The sequence below is a fragment of the Sciurus vulgaris genome, assembly GCF_902686455.1.
Source record: "Sciurus vulgaris genome assembly, chromosome: 6".
NCBI classification, from domain to species: Eukaryota; Metazoa; Chordata; class Mammalia; order Rodentia; family Sciuridae; genus Sciurus; species Sciurus vulgaris.
In genome coordinates this window covers 105,643,161-105,656,638 of record NC_136466.1, presented here as the reverse complement: position 1 = coordinate 105,656,638, position 13,478 = coordinate 105,643,161, and the positions used below count along the sequence as shown (strand labels likewise).

The following is a 13,478-nucleotide window of genomic DNA, read 5'->3' as shown; positions in this document are numbered from 1 at the left end:
CTGACTTGCCGAAATGGTTTTCAGTGACTCATTTTCCCTTCAGGCCAATAACCTTAAAATTATCATTTCAATTCTTCAGCCAGCAAAGTAACAAAAGGTTCTCCTACGAGTGCCTGGAAGTGGGGGGCAGGAAGAGGTGTGGGAGGCATGAAGTACAGGTAGGTAAGGCAGGATTTATTTATTTATTTAGGCCACAAGAAAATCACAATTCAAAATATCAAAGGGACTCTGGATTACGCCTTTGCACTTTGCACAATTTCACTCAGTGATAAAAACAAAATAAATAGGCACCCCCAAATACCCCATTTGTACCTTTGAGAAAGGTCTCCTGGTCTGGAATGAAGAAAGCTCCTGAGCACATGGCCCCCAACAGCAGAAGTTTAAAGAACCAAAAACTGGAGGAGGGGGGGAAAGAGAGGAAATGTATTTAAATGATATTCAAAGAAGGACAAAAGACCTCTTGGAAGGTGCCATGTCAATCCATGATTCTGCCATTGCTAATGTTCTCTCCAAACCAAGGGGAAGTAATTAAGTGCCTGAAGAATGCCTTTCCTCATAATTAGACACGCTTGGAACAGCCTCCAATTGTGCAAGACACCACTTCATTGCAGGACTGGAAATGACCCAAGATCTTGGTATAAGAAATAAACTCTTTGCCTCCACTGAATCTCTCATTATGGTACCTGGTGTTACAGACAGTATTCCAGCTCTAAAGCCACTGGGTAACAAACAAAAGTTCTACTTTCCTCAAAATCAAGATCAAGGGCTGGGATATAGCTTAGCTGGTTGAGTGCTAGCCTAGAATACACTAAAGCCCTGGATTCAATCCCCAGGACCACCACCGAAAAAAAAAAAAAAAAAAAAGTCAGGATCACCAAGAGGAAGAGCAGTTAACATTATCCCTAATACGAGCCATCCCAGGAAGACTGAGACTTACCCATTGTGAATATGGGCTCTACAACCTTTACTGGTGTTGATTTTCAAGGTCAGCAGGCAGAAGAGAAAGAAGAAACAAGCCATTCCAAAGCAGACTCTGTACACTGCAGAGTACCCCACCAGCGTCTCACAGGTGTCACCAGCTTTAATGCCTTTGCAAATATCTTCAAAGAAAGGAATCTGAGGAAAAAAAAGTAGAAAAGTTGTCTGTTAAAAATGAGTTAGAAAAACCAGGATCAGTAGTGTACAGCTGTAATCCCAGCTACTGGGAGGCTGAGGCGAGAAACTTGCAAGATCGAGGCCAAACTGGGCAACTTGGCAAGACCCTATCTCAAAAACAAACAAAAAAGGGAATGTAACTCAGTGGTGAAGAGGGCCTGGGGTCGATCCTGGGTCAGGGGTAGCAGGGGTACGAACTGGGTTAGACAGGGACTCGGGGAATGTCAATTCAGCCTGAAGTCAAAATCCACTGTGGAAATGAATCCTGTGTATAAGAAAATGAAAACTGAAAAAGAAAATCTTCTGCAGACTTTTTCTTAATTTTCTCTGAATTCTTTTTTAAAGATGCAGTCTCACAAAGTGCCATTTAGCCTTTACTTGTTCCGAAAGTTTCTGCAGTTTAGTATCAGAATTTTCATTACATTCTTAATACATGAGTATATTTTTCTTGAAATGCACAAACACAGAGAAAAAGATGACATTCACTAACACCCCAAAGTGTCATTCTTCTCTTTGGGAAAGGAAATAATTTCGTGGGGAAGAGAATTTTATTATATAAAATTCACATATATAAAAGTGTGTGTGTGTGTGTGTGTGTGTGTGTGTGTGTGTGCATATACAGAACACACACATATATATTCATATGATGCTATACACATGGTAGATATATATATGAATAGCCTTTGAAAATAAAAGATTTGAGCTGGGGATGTAACTCAGTGGTAGAGCTCTTGCCTAGTATAAGTAAGGTCCTGGGTTGAATCCTCAAAACTATAAAAGATAGGAAGGAAGGAAGGAGGAAGGAAAGAAGTATTGTACATAATGTTACGTGATACTTTTTTTTTCCTTTAAGGTAACAGAAAATCATGGAGCTCTTTGCCTGTTAATATACACAATCCCACTCCATTTTTTTTAACCAGTATATTTTATAGTAAGGCTAGATAAAGATGATGACCATTCCCACATTGACTATTTTTGTTGAGAAGGGGTTTTTGTTTTATTTTGTCTTGTATATTTATTTCTTGCTATTACAAACACTGGTTCAATAAACATTGTTGTCTATGCCTCATTGCACATATGCCATAAATTTAGGCATATTAAGGCAGTTTAGACTACTGAGCTAGAAATTAGTGGTCTAGTGGTATGTACCTTTTAAAATTCAAAACATAAAGTTAAATCACACTTTTAAAGTGCCTCCAGTAATATCTGAGACTGTTCGCTTTCCCAACAAGAACATAAAACTCAAGGGTTGGGCATGATGGCACAGACCTACTAGGCACTGGGGAAGCTGAGGCAGGAGGATCTCAAGTTCGAGGGCCCCCAGACAATTTAGCAAGACCCCATTTCAGAATAAAGGGGGGGAAATGATTTAGCTGAGGCAGGAAGATCGCGAGTTCAAAGTCAACCTCCACAACTTAGCAAGGCACTAAGCAACTCGGTGAGACCCTGTCTCTAAATAAAAATACAAAAAGGGCTAGGGATGTGGCTCAGTGGTTGAGTGCCCCTGGGTTCAATCCCCAGTTTAAAAATAAACAAACAAAAACCAAAAATGTTTTAAAGGGCTAGGGATGTAGATCAAAGATAGAGAATGGGGGATGGGGAGGCTAAAAACTAGTATCTTTCTCTGTCTTCAATAACTAGGAAGGTTTAGAATCTTAAACTTTTGGCTTTGGCATTTTTCTCTGAATTGGCTATTAATTAGGTTTTCCTGAGCTGCTGCAACCTTTTATTTATGGGTCTTAAATTTTCTGATAAATGTTGGCAACATTTATCAGTTAATTTTAGTCCAATGAGAAATTTTCAATGTAAAACCTATTATCAGAAAAATCAAAATCTTCCACAAAGAGGACATGTATTATAAGGTTGGGATTTGCCGGGAAACGGAAGCAGTGCAGAGGCCCACCCACACCTTCAAACCCCAATTCTTGCCATCAAATCAGAAAGACTGCAGACATGTGGCTCAGAGTAACAGGCATGACTTTATCAGAGGGATAGGAAAGGGGAAAAGGAAACTCTTAAGAGAGAAAGTGGATCCTCTCAGAAAGAGGGATGGAGCACCCCTCCCTCCTGCCCTCCATTTTACTGGGAGTCCCAGTGTTAGGGGACAGAGAGGTGCAAATGGTTGGGAACACAAGGTTGAGAATAATACCATGAAATGGGCCCCGTGGGCTCACTGGTACATGCTTTCTTTGCCAAAAAGTAATTTACCTGCAGCACTGCCTGACCTAAGTAGACAGGCTATGTCACATTCCTCAGCAAACCACTTGTTATCTGCAAGAAAAATGCAGGCCCAAAATAATGTTGCAAAGAGGAACCCGTTATCCTGAAGGGGAAGACTTTTGTGACCCTTTTCACAGACCAGATCTCGAAACTCGGGAAAATAAGGATAATTCCTCCTAACCTTAAATTCTGTAAGAATTAATGGTTAAGAATCCAATTAGACTCTATGTAAATTTATGATTACACAAATGGTATGCCTTTACGCCATGTACAAACAGAGAAACAACATGTATCCCATTTGTTTACAATAAAAAATAAATAAATAAATAAATTACCTTCATGCTATATGTATAAGGTGGATATGAGACATAAATAAATTTCATGTTTAGAAAAAAAAAAAAAGAATCCAATTAGAACAGCCAGCATGGACCAAAGTGATCTTGAGTTGTCATAACAATCAGAACTTGAAAGTCAGACGTCACCCTACCATCAGTCCAAAGTTAAGAGGGAACCAGGTTGGGACTCTCTGGAAACTTCTCGGGATCCCCAATAAAACTGGAGTACAGGGGCTGGGGACATAGCTCAGTTGGTAGAGTGCTTGCCTTGTAAGCACAAGGCCCTGGGTTTGATCCCCAGCATCCAAAAAAAACCAAAAAACAACAACAAAAATACCTGGAGTATAGGAGAGTCATGTCCCTCTCATATCTGAGAGGACCCACTCTCTCCCTTGAGAGTGTCCCCTTTCCTTTTTCTTATTCCTTCAATAAACTCATACCTGTTACTCTGAGTGACATATGTGAAATCTTTCTGACTTGATGGCAAGAATCGGGGTTTGAAGTGGGGGGTGGTGACTCATGCTGCCTCAGTTTCTTGGAAGCCCCAGCTCTGTGACACCAGGGAAGGTTACTGAGTCCCACTCAAGTCCATCTGACTTCTAATGACAGCATAGGAACTATATGGACCAAGACAGGATGTGTGGCACCCATGGAGGAGGAGTTAAGGAAATTGAGTCATCCTGGTTTTGCCTCAATTTCCAGCTCCCTTAATTGGTTCATTACCCTTCGAATAGCCCTGATCAAGTTTTGTGAGGTCTTAATATTTTGGCTATCAGGGTGATAGGGGGTTGTGGCATACTTTAGGTGATAAGGAAGGGTCCCAAACTTGGCTATAACAGATCGTGAAGACACGGTCATTAATGAAGGATATAGAAAACATCAACCCCCAGGGAGAAAAGGGGGACCATGGATCCCAGAGAGAGAAGGAAAACAATGGGCTCTGGACTTTCACAATTTCTACAACTGCTTCCCTGACTGCTAACCAACACATTGTTATGATTAAGTTTCCCTGCACCCTATAAAAATCAGAGCCCAATTGTGACCAGTTGCCATTTTCCTGCTGAAAATGTGCCCTGCCCCTTTGCTGCTTAATAAAGCATCACTGATCCTTGAGGTCTGTCCCCATTTTGTGTACTTTCGCTTTCAATTAAAACTGAGGAGATTTTACCACAGCCCCTACCTTCCAGGTGCTTGTGTCTCAGATAAGGCTTGTGTGGCTTCAGGGGCCACACTTTATCTCTTTCCTACTCACTCATTCATGTGCTAACACAAGTAGTGCATTTTAATGAATATCACTTAGGTTTAAAAAGAACTTGCTTGTAGTCAAAATCAAAGGTGATCCCTCTTCAGAACAGAAAAGGAGTCAAAGATTACATTATAGGTGTTCAGTTATTCATAAGAAAAAAATACAAATGTCACCAAGGGAAATAATGACTCAAAAGCTGGAAGTAAAATTAATGCATCAAAGAGAATTTAGTTTCTCCTCCAGAAAAGTTCTTTAAAACAATAATAATTAGGACTTCCAATAAGCAAGAAAAGATTTTCATAAACAGGGAAAGCTAAGTTTAACTGACTTCATCACTGGAATGAGGATTTCCTCCCACAAAAAGGTCTCTAGTCACTACTGTAACAGGGGTTCACTTGGTGCCTTGACTCTATCCCTTGTGACTTTGAAACTTACGTGTTTTTTTCTTTTTCCCAGACCTTCTTTTCCCAGACCTTCTTTTCCCTAACCTTTTCCTCCTTGAACTTCCTGATCTCTCTTCCCTAATCTCATTTTCTCTGAATCACCTCTTAAACCCCCCCTACCCCATCCCTCCTGATGGGCAGAATCACAGCCTTTGGGACAGAAGTCCCCTGTGTTTCTGCTTTGTTAGCAAAGCAATAGAACTTTTTCCTTTTTCTCAAAACCATGTCCTCATTATTGAATTGGCATCGTGGACAAGAACTGAACTGAGCTTTTGGCAACACTGCTATAAACATGGATGTGGCTGTGTCACTGCAGTAGGCTGTTTTAATTTGCATTTCTCTAATTGCTAGGCATATTGAACATTTTTTCACATATTTTTTGACCATTCATATTTCTTCTTTTGTGAAGTGTTTATTCAGTTCTTTTGTCCATTTATTGATTGAATCATTTATTTTTCTGGTGTTAAGTTTTTTGAGTTCTTTGTGTATCCTGGAAATTAATGCCTTATCTGAGATACTGGTGGTAAAGATTTTTCTCCCTATCTATAGGATCTCTGTACATGTTCTTGATTGTTTCCTTTGCTGTGAAGCTTTTCAGTTTGATACCATCCCATTTATTGATCCTTGATTTTACCTCTTGCACTTTAGAAGTCTTGTTGAGGAAGCTGGTTCCCAAGCCAACACGTTGGAGAGTTGGGCCTACAGTTTCTTCTAGGAAGTGCAGGCTATCTGGTCTAATGCCTAGGTCCTTGATCCACTTTGAGTTGAGTTTTGTGCAGGGCAAGATAGAGGAGTTCAATTTCATTCTATTTACGTGTGGATTTCCAGTTTTTATCAGCACCATTTGTTGAAGAGGCTATCTTTTCTACAATGTATATTTATGTCGCCTTTGTCTAGGATGAGACAATTGTATTTATGTAGGTGTCTCTGTGTCTTCTATTCTGTTCCACTGGTCTGCATGTCTGTTTTGGTGTCAAGACCATACTGTTTTTGTTACTATATCTCTGTAGTATAATTTAAGGTCTGGTATTGTGATGCTTCCTGCTTCACTTTTTTTGCTAAGGATTGGTTATTTTGGGTCTCTTATTTTTTTTTTGCAAATGAATTTCATGATTGCTTTTTCTGTTCCTGTGAAGAATGTCATTGGGATCATTACAGAAATTGCATTAAATCTATACAGCGCTTTTAGAAGTATGGTCATTTTGATAAGATTGATTCTGCCTATCCAGCAATGTGAGAGATCTTTCCACTTTTTGAGGTGAGGTCTTCTTCAATTTCTTTCTTTAGTGGTCTGTAGTTTTCATTATAGAGGTCTTTCACCTCTTTTGTTAGGTTGACAATTTTTTTTTTTTTTTTTTTGAGGCTATTGTAAAGGAGATAGTTTTCCTGATTTCTCTTTCAGTTTATATATCCTTGGTGTATAGAAATGCAATTGATTTGTAAGTATTGATTTTAAACCCTGATACTTTGTTGTATTTGTTTATGAGTTTTAGGAACTTTCTAGTAGAGTTTTTTTGGGTCTTTTAAATATAGAATCATGTCGTTGGCAAATAGATATAGTTTGAGCTCTTCTCCTATTTGAATCTCTTTAATTTCTTTCTTTTGTCTTTTAAAAGCTTTCTATACATCTCAGGAAGACAGAATTTTTGAAACAAAAAGATTCTATCTTCCTTCAAAGCTGGCTTTGAATAAACTTTATTTTCCTACCAATTTGACTCCAAGTATCGGTGGAACAGCGAGGTGGAGACTTAACCTCTTCCCCAGGGGTTACAGTGCCACCCAGTAACACCCTCAGGAAAAGTTTTAACTTCTCTATGATACCAAACACAAATACAAATACACACACACACACACACACACACACACACACACACACACACATGGTTACCAGATTAAATGCAGAATAACTAGTTAAATTTCAGATAAACAATGGATAATGTTTTTGTGTTAAGTATGCTCCATATAATATTTGGTACATAGTTAGACTGAATGTTACTGAAAGCTTGTTCTTGTCCCTGATGCCAATTCATGCCAATTTAATAATGAGGACAAGGTTTTGGGGAAAGGGAAAAAGAAGGTTTATTGCTTTGCTAGCAAAGGAGAAACACAGGGGACTCCAGTCCCAGAGGCTGTGGTTCTGCCCATTAGGAAAAATAGAAACTATTCAAAAGCTACATTCCAGGTGTGCCCTGGTGGTATGCTGAAATTCACTTGTCAATTTGGGAGACAGTCGCTTCCTAGTTCTTCTGGTGATTCCTCCTTCCTATGGAGCACGGATAACTCAAGGTAATCTTGTTCCCTTCCCCAGATCAGGGAAGGGGAGAGGGAGAAGAGGAAAATGAAAACATGTCCCTTTCAAAATAAGCAGCAAGGGCTATATTGAAAAGGTGAAGAAGACCACTGTTACATGATGAACGCACAGGACAAACTTATCCTAAAAAAATAATTCTTTGGCAAGAGAGGAAGCTGCAGAAGACACAGTCTTGTTGGCAAAGGCCGGGTACATGCCATCCTTGGAATCTGGCTCCACTCTGTAGGGAAGGGCAGAGCACTGTGTAAGTGAGAACACCTGCGTGCAAAGTGGAGGACGGTATGGAAGGGGCAGCTGTGAGGCAGAAGGGCAAGTCTGAAGGCCACTAGGAACAGATAAAGAAGGTTGACCAAGGCCAGGGGCAGTAAAAAGAATTTCCAGTTGGAAGCACATCAAATGAAGGATTGTGAGGAGGGATCTTCTTTTTTAACACTTTACTACCTGGGATGGAGGGAGAGTATGACTAGGAAAGGTGGGACTCTCACCAGGATTCTGTTTTTTAACACAGAGTTTGGGGCACCCTGGGGCATCCCAGTGAGATGCCTGGTCTGGATATTGCTTCCCAGCAGCAATTAAAACTGAACACAAAGACACAGGAAGACCCCCATGCAGGGAAGCCATAGAGTGCTTTCTGAAGGAGTCTGAACTTCTAGCTGTGCTGTAAAGTGGGTGAGCATCCAGCATGGTTAAAATCTTCAGATACTGAAGCAGCAGGAGCCCATGCACAAAATCAGTGTTTCAGGGACTCGAACCCAAAACAAAAATCACATCTGTATGAGGCAATATTGCTTTAAATCTGGAAAAGCTATATTTATAAAGGAAAAACTACATGATCTTATTTATTAGGCTGTTTTATTTATGGGATTTATTGATTTGTGATGTCCATTACATTGTTTTCTTCTCTCCCTTCTGTCTTCACTAATTCCTAAACACTAATTCCTAAAACACCCCTCTTTATACTAAGATAGAACTTTTCTGTCAACACCGGCCCATCTTTCACCTTTACCCTCCTGTCCACCTCCCCACCCCAAACCACTGCTCTCCTTTTCTTCTCCCTCTAACCACCAACAGACATAGCCCTCTTGTGTTTACTCTAGGCCCCCTCAACTGCGCCCAGAACCCCTTAGGCTCATCCAAGGGTGAGTATGTGGTATTGCACATTTCATCCAAAATAAAAGTAGGCAAATAACCCTCTGCTCCAAACACTAACCAAGCCTCCTTTATGCTCTGTGGGTGACTTAGCACATTTAGCCTTCAATAAGTAGTGAATATTTTTAGGCAAAGAACCTCCTAGTTGAACAAGCAGACAGGATTTTAGCAAAAGGAATTTGCACTGATTAAATATTTGTTGTTCCAAACTCCATCCCAGGTTTGGAAAAAGAAAACAGACACCACACACAGATTCCACACTGTGGGGTGCTGCCTCTCAAGTCTGGTCTGGGCATCCAAGGACATGGGCCACAAGTCAGGCTCACATGAGTCTGTGTTGTTTCTGTGCAGGTCTCTAAGAGCAAGGGGTTTCCTCCCAACCCTCAAAGTAACCAACCTCAAAGCCACAAACTGTCAAGTTAAGAATAAACAGCTTACACAGACTTCCAACCCTGATTCCATTGCTAACTTGGAAAAGTTACACCTCCCTCCAGTCTCAATTTCCCCATCTGTAAAATAAAATGATCTCATTGAGTTGTCCTGAGATTTACATCAGATAATCCTTGTGAAGTGCTTACACGATTCCTAACCCATAGCTGTCACTACGAAAACTTCCTTAATTCTGAACCATTAGAAAAAGAACTTCCAGAGACGGAGGTGGGCACACTGCATAGACCACTGAGACTGGTGGATGCATTCTGCTTTAAACACGGGGGCACCTGGGCATCTCAGAGCTCAGAACATACTCTATTCACTTTACCAAGGGATTCACTAAAGCTAACTTTCAATAAGGTAAGCCCTTCCATGGCAGGAGTCTGTAAGAACTGAATTTGAGAAAAATAGCTCTCACCTATCTATCCTTCACAAGCTACTAACCCCAAAACAAAGTATACCTGTCTCAGAATTCTGGGAAAACATTTCCAAAACATGAACACAAGTATTAAGTTCAAGGAGAAGGAAGCTAGAAGAAGGTCCATACAATTCTGCCCACAGAGAAGAGAGGCTTAGCAATGTCCCCAACCAGAACTACAGAAAGGCCTGCAGGTCTAGTTGGCCAAAGTCCCAAGATGATGCGAAATTAGGGGGAAGAAAACAGGTTCTGGGAGTGGTTGTTACAGAAATGGAGAGAAAGGTGAGAGTTCTATAATGTAATATGACTTGAGAGATGAAAGTGTGGTATTAGCAAAGCTAATTATTCTTACGCTTCACTGTACTGACTTTCTAGGGCATCCAGTGAAACCAAGCTTAGACAGCTCAGCGTGAGTGACAAATCAAGCCCACTCAAACTAGAAGAACAAGATTTGCAAGTTCTGTTTGCTTATTCCTCACTTGAAAAAAATAGTTTTGGAATGGAATGAGAAGCATCACTCTGTCAGCCTCACCCCGTTTTGAGATTCCATTCATCTCCAAACTTTCCAGGATGATTTATTTTCTCCACAAACAATTTCAGGGTCTGTGAAAGTGGTATCTGCCTGTTCCCCAGCAGTAGACAGCAGACGTGTGATAGACAATCCTGGACTAGCTTCCTCCCTCCCTCAGAGGGCCTCTGTCCACAGCCAAGGCTCTTCGCTCAGTAAGTGAGCATCCTTGAGGCCCTTTTAGGAATCTGGGGGTATTATTTAAAATACAGTAACAACAACCAGTACTCACTTCTCTTTTGCTTAGATATCTGAACATCTTTTAAGAGAAAAGTCTACATTTTATCCTTACTAAAAAACAAAAAGAGGAATTAAAATTCTAGAGTTGGATTTTATCTGACCCAGTCACCTCTCAAACCAGGATGTCCATGTCCCCAAACAGAAAGTCTTCAGAGCCTCAACAAGCTCGGCAGGAGGGACAGGAGTGACTGCCATGAGAGTTCAAAGCTCCTCTTTTCATGGCCCTCATGATCAAACAGCTCTAATCCAACTGCTAAAAAAGCTTTCAGTCCAAACAAGACAACTTACAAAGGACTAAGATGAGAAGAAGGGGGCTCTTCCACAGAAACGGAATGGATTCTGTGAATTTCAACCTGCATTGAGGCATCAGGTAAAACTACAGGCAGAATATGCACAGAGTCACACTAGTTAGTTACTGATCTTGAAGGAGAAACAGGTGTGAATCCCAGTGAAGAATGACATAACAACAACAAGTTCTTGAATGACGTAACAACAGTGAAGAGTGGGGGCCAGTGATGGGCAGTCCTGTTTGATCAGAGGTGGCCTATGGATAAAGGTAGAGGAACTCAGGACTAGGAATCCTGGTTTCAAGGCTGGCATGCCAAATTGGAAAGGAATGGCAACTGAACAGTTTCAGGGTAGTTTCAGGCAGGTTGCACAGGAGGAATCTGTACCAAGGGGAAGAGTGGGCAGAGGACTCAACGAGGATATTCTAGAACGAGAGCTGGACTAGAGATAAAGATCTGGGAGTAACCAGCACAAGCACAGCAAAGGAGGCAACCAAAGGGAGTGAATAACCTCCTAGAAAGGAATGTGAAGAGAGGGAGGGAGGCAGAGGTAAGGCCAGCCTGGAAACCAGGGGAATGCAAACATTCAGGGGCTACTCAGAACCTTTAAGTGAAAATCACTTAACTAAATCTGCTTAACTTTCTCTGCAAATGTGTGAACATGGAATGCGGTGGTGACACATTATCTACAAATACAACTATATGCATGACTACCTTCTGTGTAATTCTGAAAAACCCAGTAAAATTACAGTTTGCACGTACACTCTTCATTCTCTACCACACGCTACATAACACACACAAATATAATACAGCACAGGGTTTGATCATGTGCTCATTTCCATCTGCTGTGTGCAAGTATTGTTTCAGGTTAGGGGGATACAAGCAGTGAATAAGATAGGTTTAAAATCCACACTAAGGATTGAGGATATAGCTTAGTAATAAAGCATTTGTTTAGAATGTGCAAGGCCCTGGGTTCAATCCTCAGCTTTGAAAAAAATAAAATCCCTCCTAACAAGAAGCTAACTTTCTAGTGAAATACTGTATACATACAACCATATGCTCTATTTCATGGATATTTCAAGTATTTTCATAGTTGATTTTAATATTCATGATTTTTCACCTTAGGTGGGACATTAGAATCTACTCTCCTCACCAGGTAAGTAGTGCACACCTGTAATCCTAGTGGCTTTGGGGAGGCTGAGGCAGGAGGATCATGAGTTCAAAGTCACCCTCAGCAATTTACCAAGGCCCTAAGCAACTTAATGAGACCTGTCTCTAAAAGGGAGCTAGGGATGTGGTTCCATGATTAAGTGCCCCAGGTTTTGAAGCCAGAATTAAGAACAGGTAGTTAGTGTAGAAAGAGGGGATCAGGTCAAATCGAGGAAATGGAGGCCATAAAGCCATCTACCTCTGGAAGTTCGAGACTGCCCCTAGAAGAATGGAATGTCAAGGATCTCCAGAGGCCATTGATTACCAAATTTACCTGCCCTTATCAAGGACTGCAAATAAGGAGCTGCTAATTGGTGCCCCCTGGGCCCTTATCTGCCTGAATCACCCTGGCCCTCCCCCTGCCCATGGCTTCTCACTTAATGCAAAACAAGGCCTTGTCAAGTAGGCAGGAAGGAGAGATAAGGGGGGAGAGAACTGGAGAACAAAAGAGACTTTAATCTATAAAAGATGTAGGGTGAGCACACTTCTTGGGACTTTTAGAACATCAGCCATGGCCTCCTTCTTCCTGCCGGGAGAAGTCTGTATTATTACCTTTAAATAAAACCTGCTTAATATGCTTGCCTTGGTGTGCTTCTCTAGTGTTCAAACTTCAACATTGGAAGAAGCAGATCTCGTCACCGGTAAATGGCGGTATCAGTTTGAACCCGGGACTCGGGGAAAAAAAAGAACCTACTATCCTCAACACACCTATAGGACCCCAACATACCTGTAACCTCAAGATCCTGAGAACCCCTGGTTACTTGTTCCCAGTGCTAGGAGTAAATACCCAGACATTTGGGTTTTCAGCCTCAGCATCTCTCCCATTACACATGAGACCTGGAATTGGGGCTCCCTAGGCTCAGGGAAGCCGGGATGCCCAGGTGCTCATTTTCTTTATCCTCACAACTGTGAGATCATCAAAATGTTAGGTAGTAGTTAGTAATGAGCAGTGGAATGCAAACCAATAACATGCAAGGGTGGCAGGTTTTCTTTAAATTGCTTTTAAGGCAAACGAATAATCAAGTTACTTATAGAAAAATAACAGGTGCACGAACCCTGAGAATAAACAGAAAGGAACAAAGGGAGCTAATTAAGAAATATGTCAAGAAGGAAAGATCAATGGGGCTAACTTCTGACAGGGTCTAATGAGGTCACTGTAAAGTTAGGATTTATGGCTACAAGTTTCTCAAAGTATTTCAAAAGGGAAATTTCATTAATAGCACAGACACACTGAGATAAAGCCTGCCCAGTCATTGACCCCAGCACCTGCATTTAACGTAGGACTGACTTGAAATGAAACCCCTGAAAAGGATGTTCACCATGACAGTTCCAGAAGGGACCCAGGAGGGTAAAAAACATCCCTGCCCTACGTGAAGGAGGAGTTGAGCATCTGATAAGTAAAGACTGCAGAAGGTGGAAGCCAGTTTCCTGATAAACGTCAAACAGCAGTAAATTTGTAAATAGC

At 41.1% G+C, this 13,478-nt stretch overlaps 1 protein-coding gene across 1 annotated transcript in view; it reads right to left on the bottom strand.

The window, feature by feature from the left end:
• Positions 1-13,478, bottom strand: part of SERINC5 (serine incorporator 5) — a 102,244-nt gene that overhangs the window by 25,649 nt on the left and 63,117 nt on the right. Inside the window, exons 3-4 of the mRNA XM_079145555.1 lie at positions 938-1,116; positions 313-395 (exon numbers count right to left, since the gene is read on the bottom strand). Of these exons, the coding sequence (XP_079001681.1) occupies positions 313-395; positions 938-1,116 (262 nt within the window). The remainder of the gene's footprint in view (positions 1-312; positions 396-937; positions 1,117-13,478) is intronic.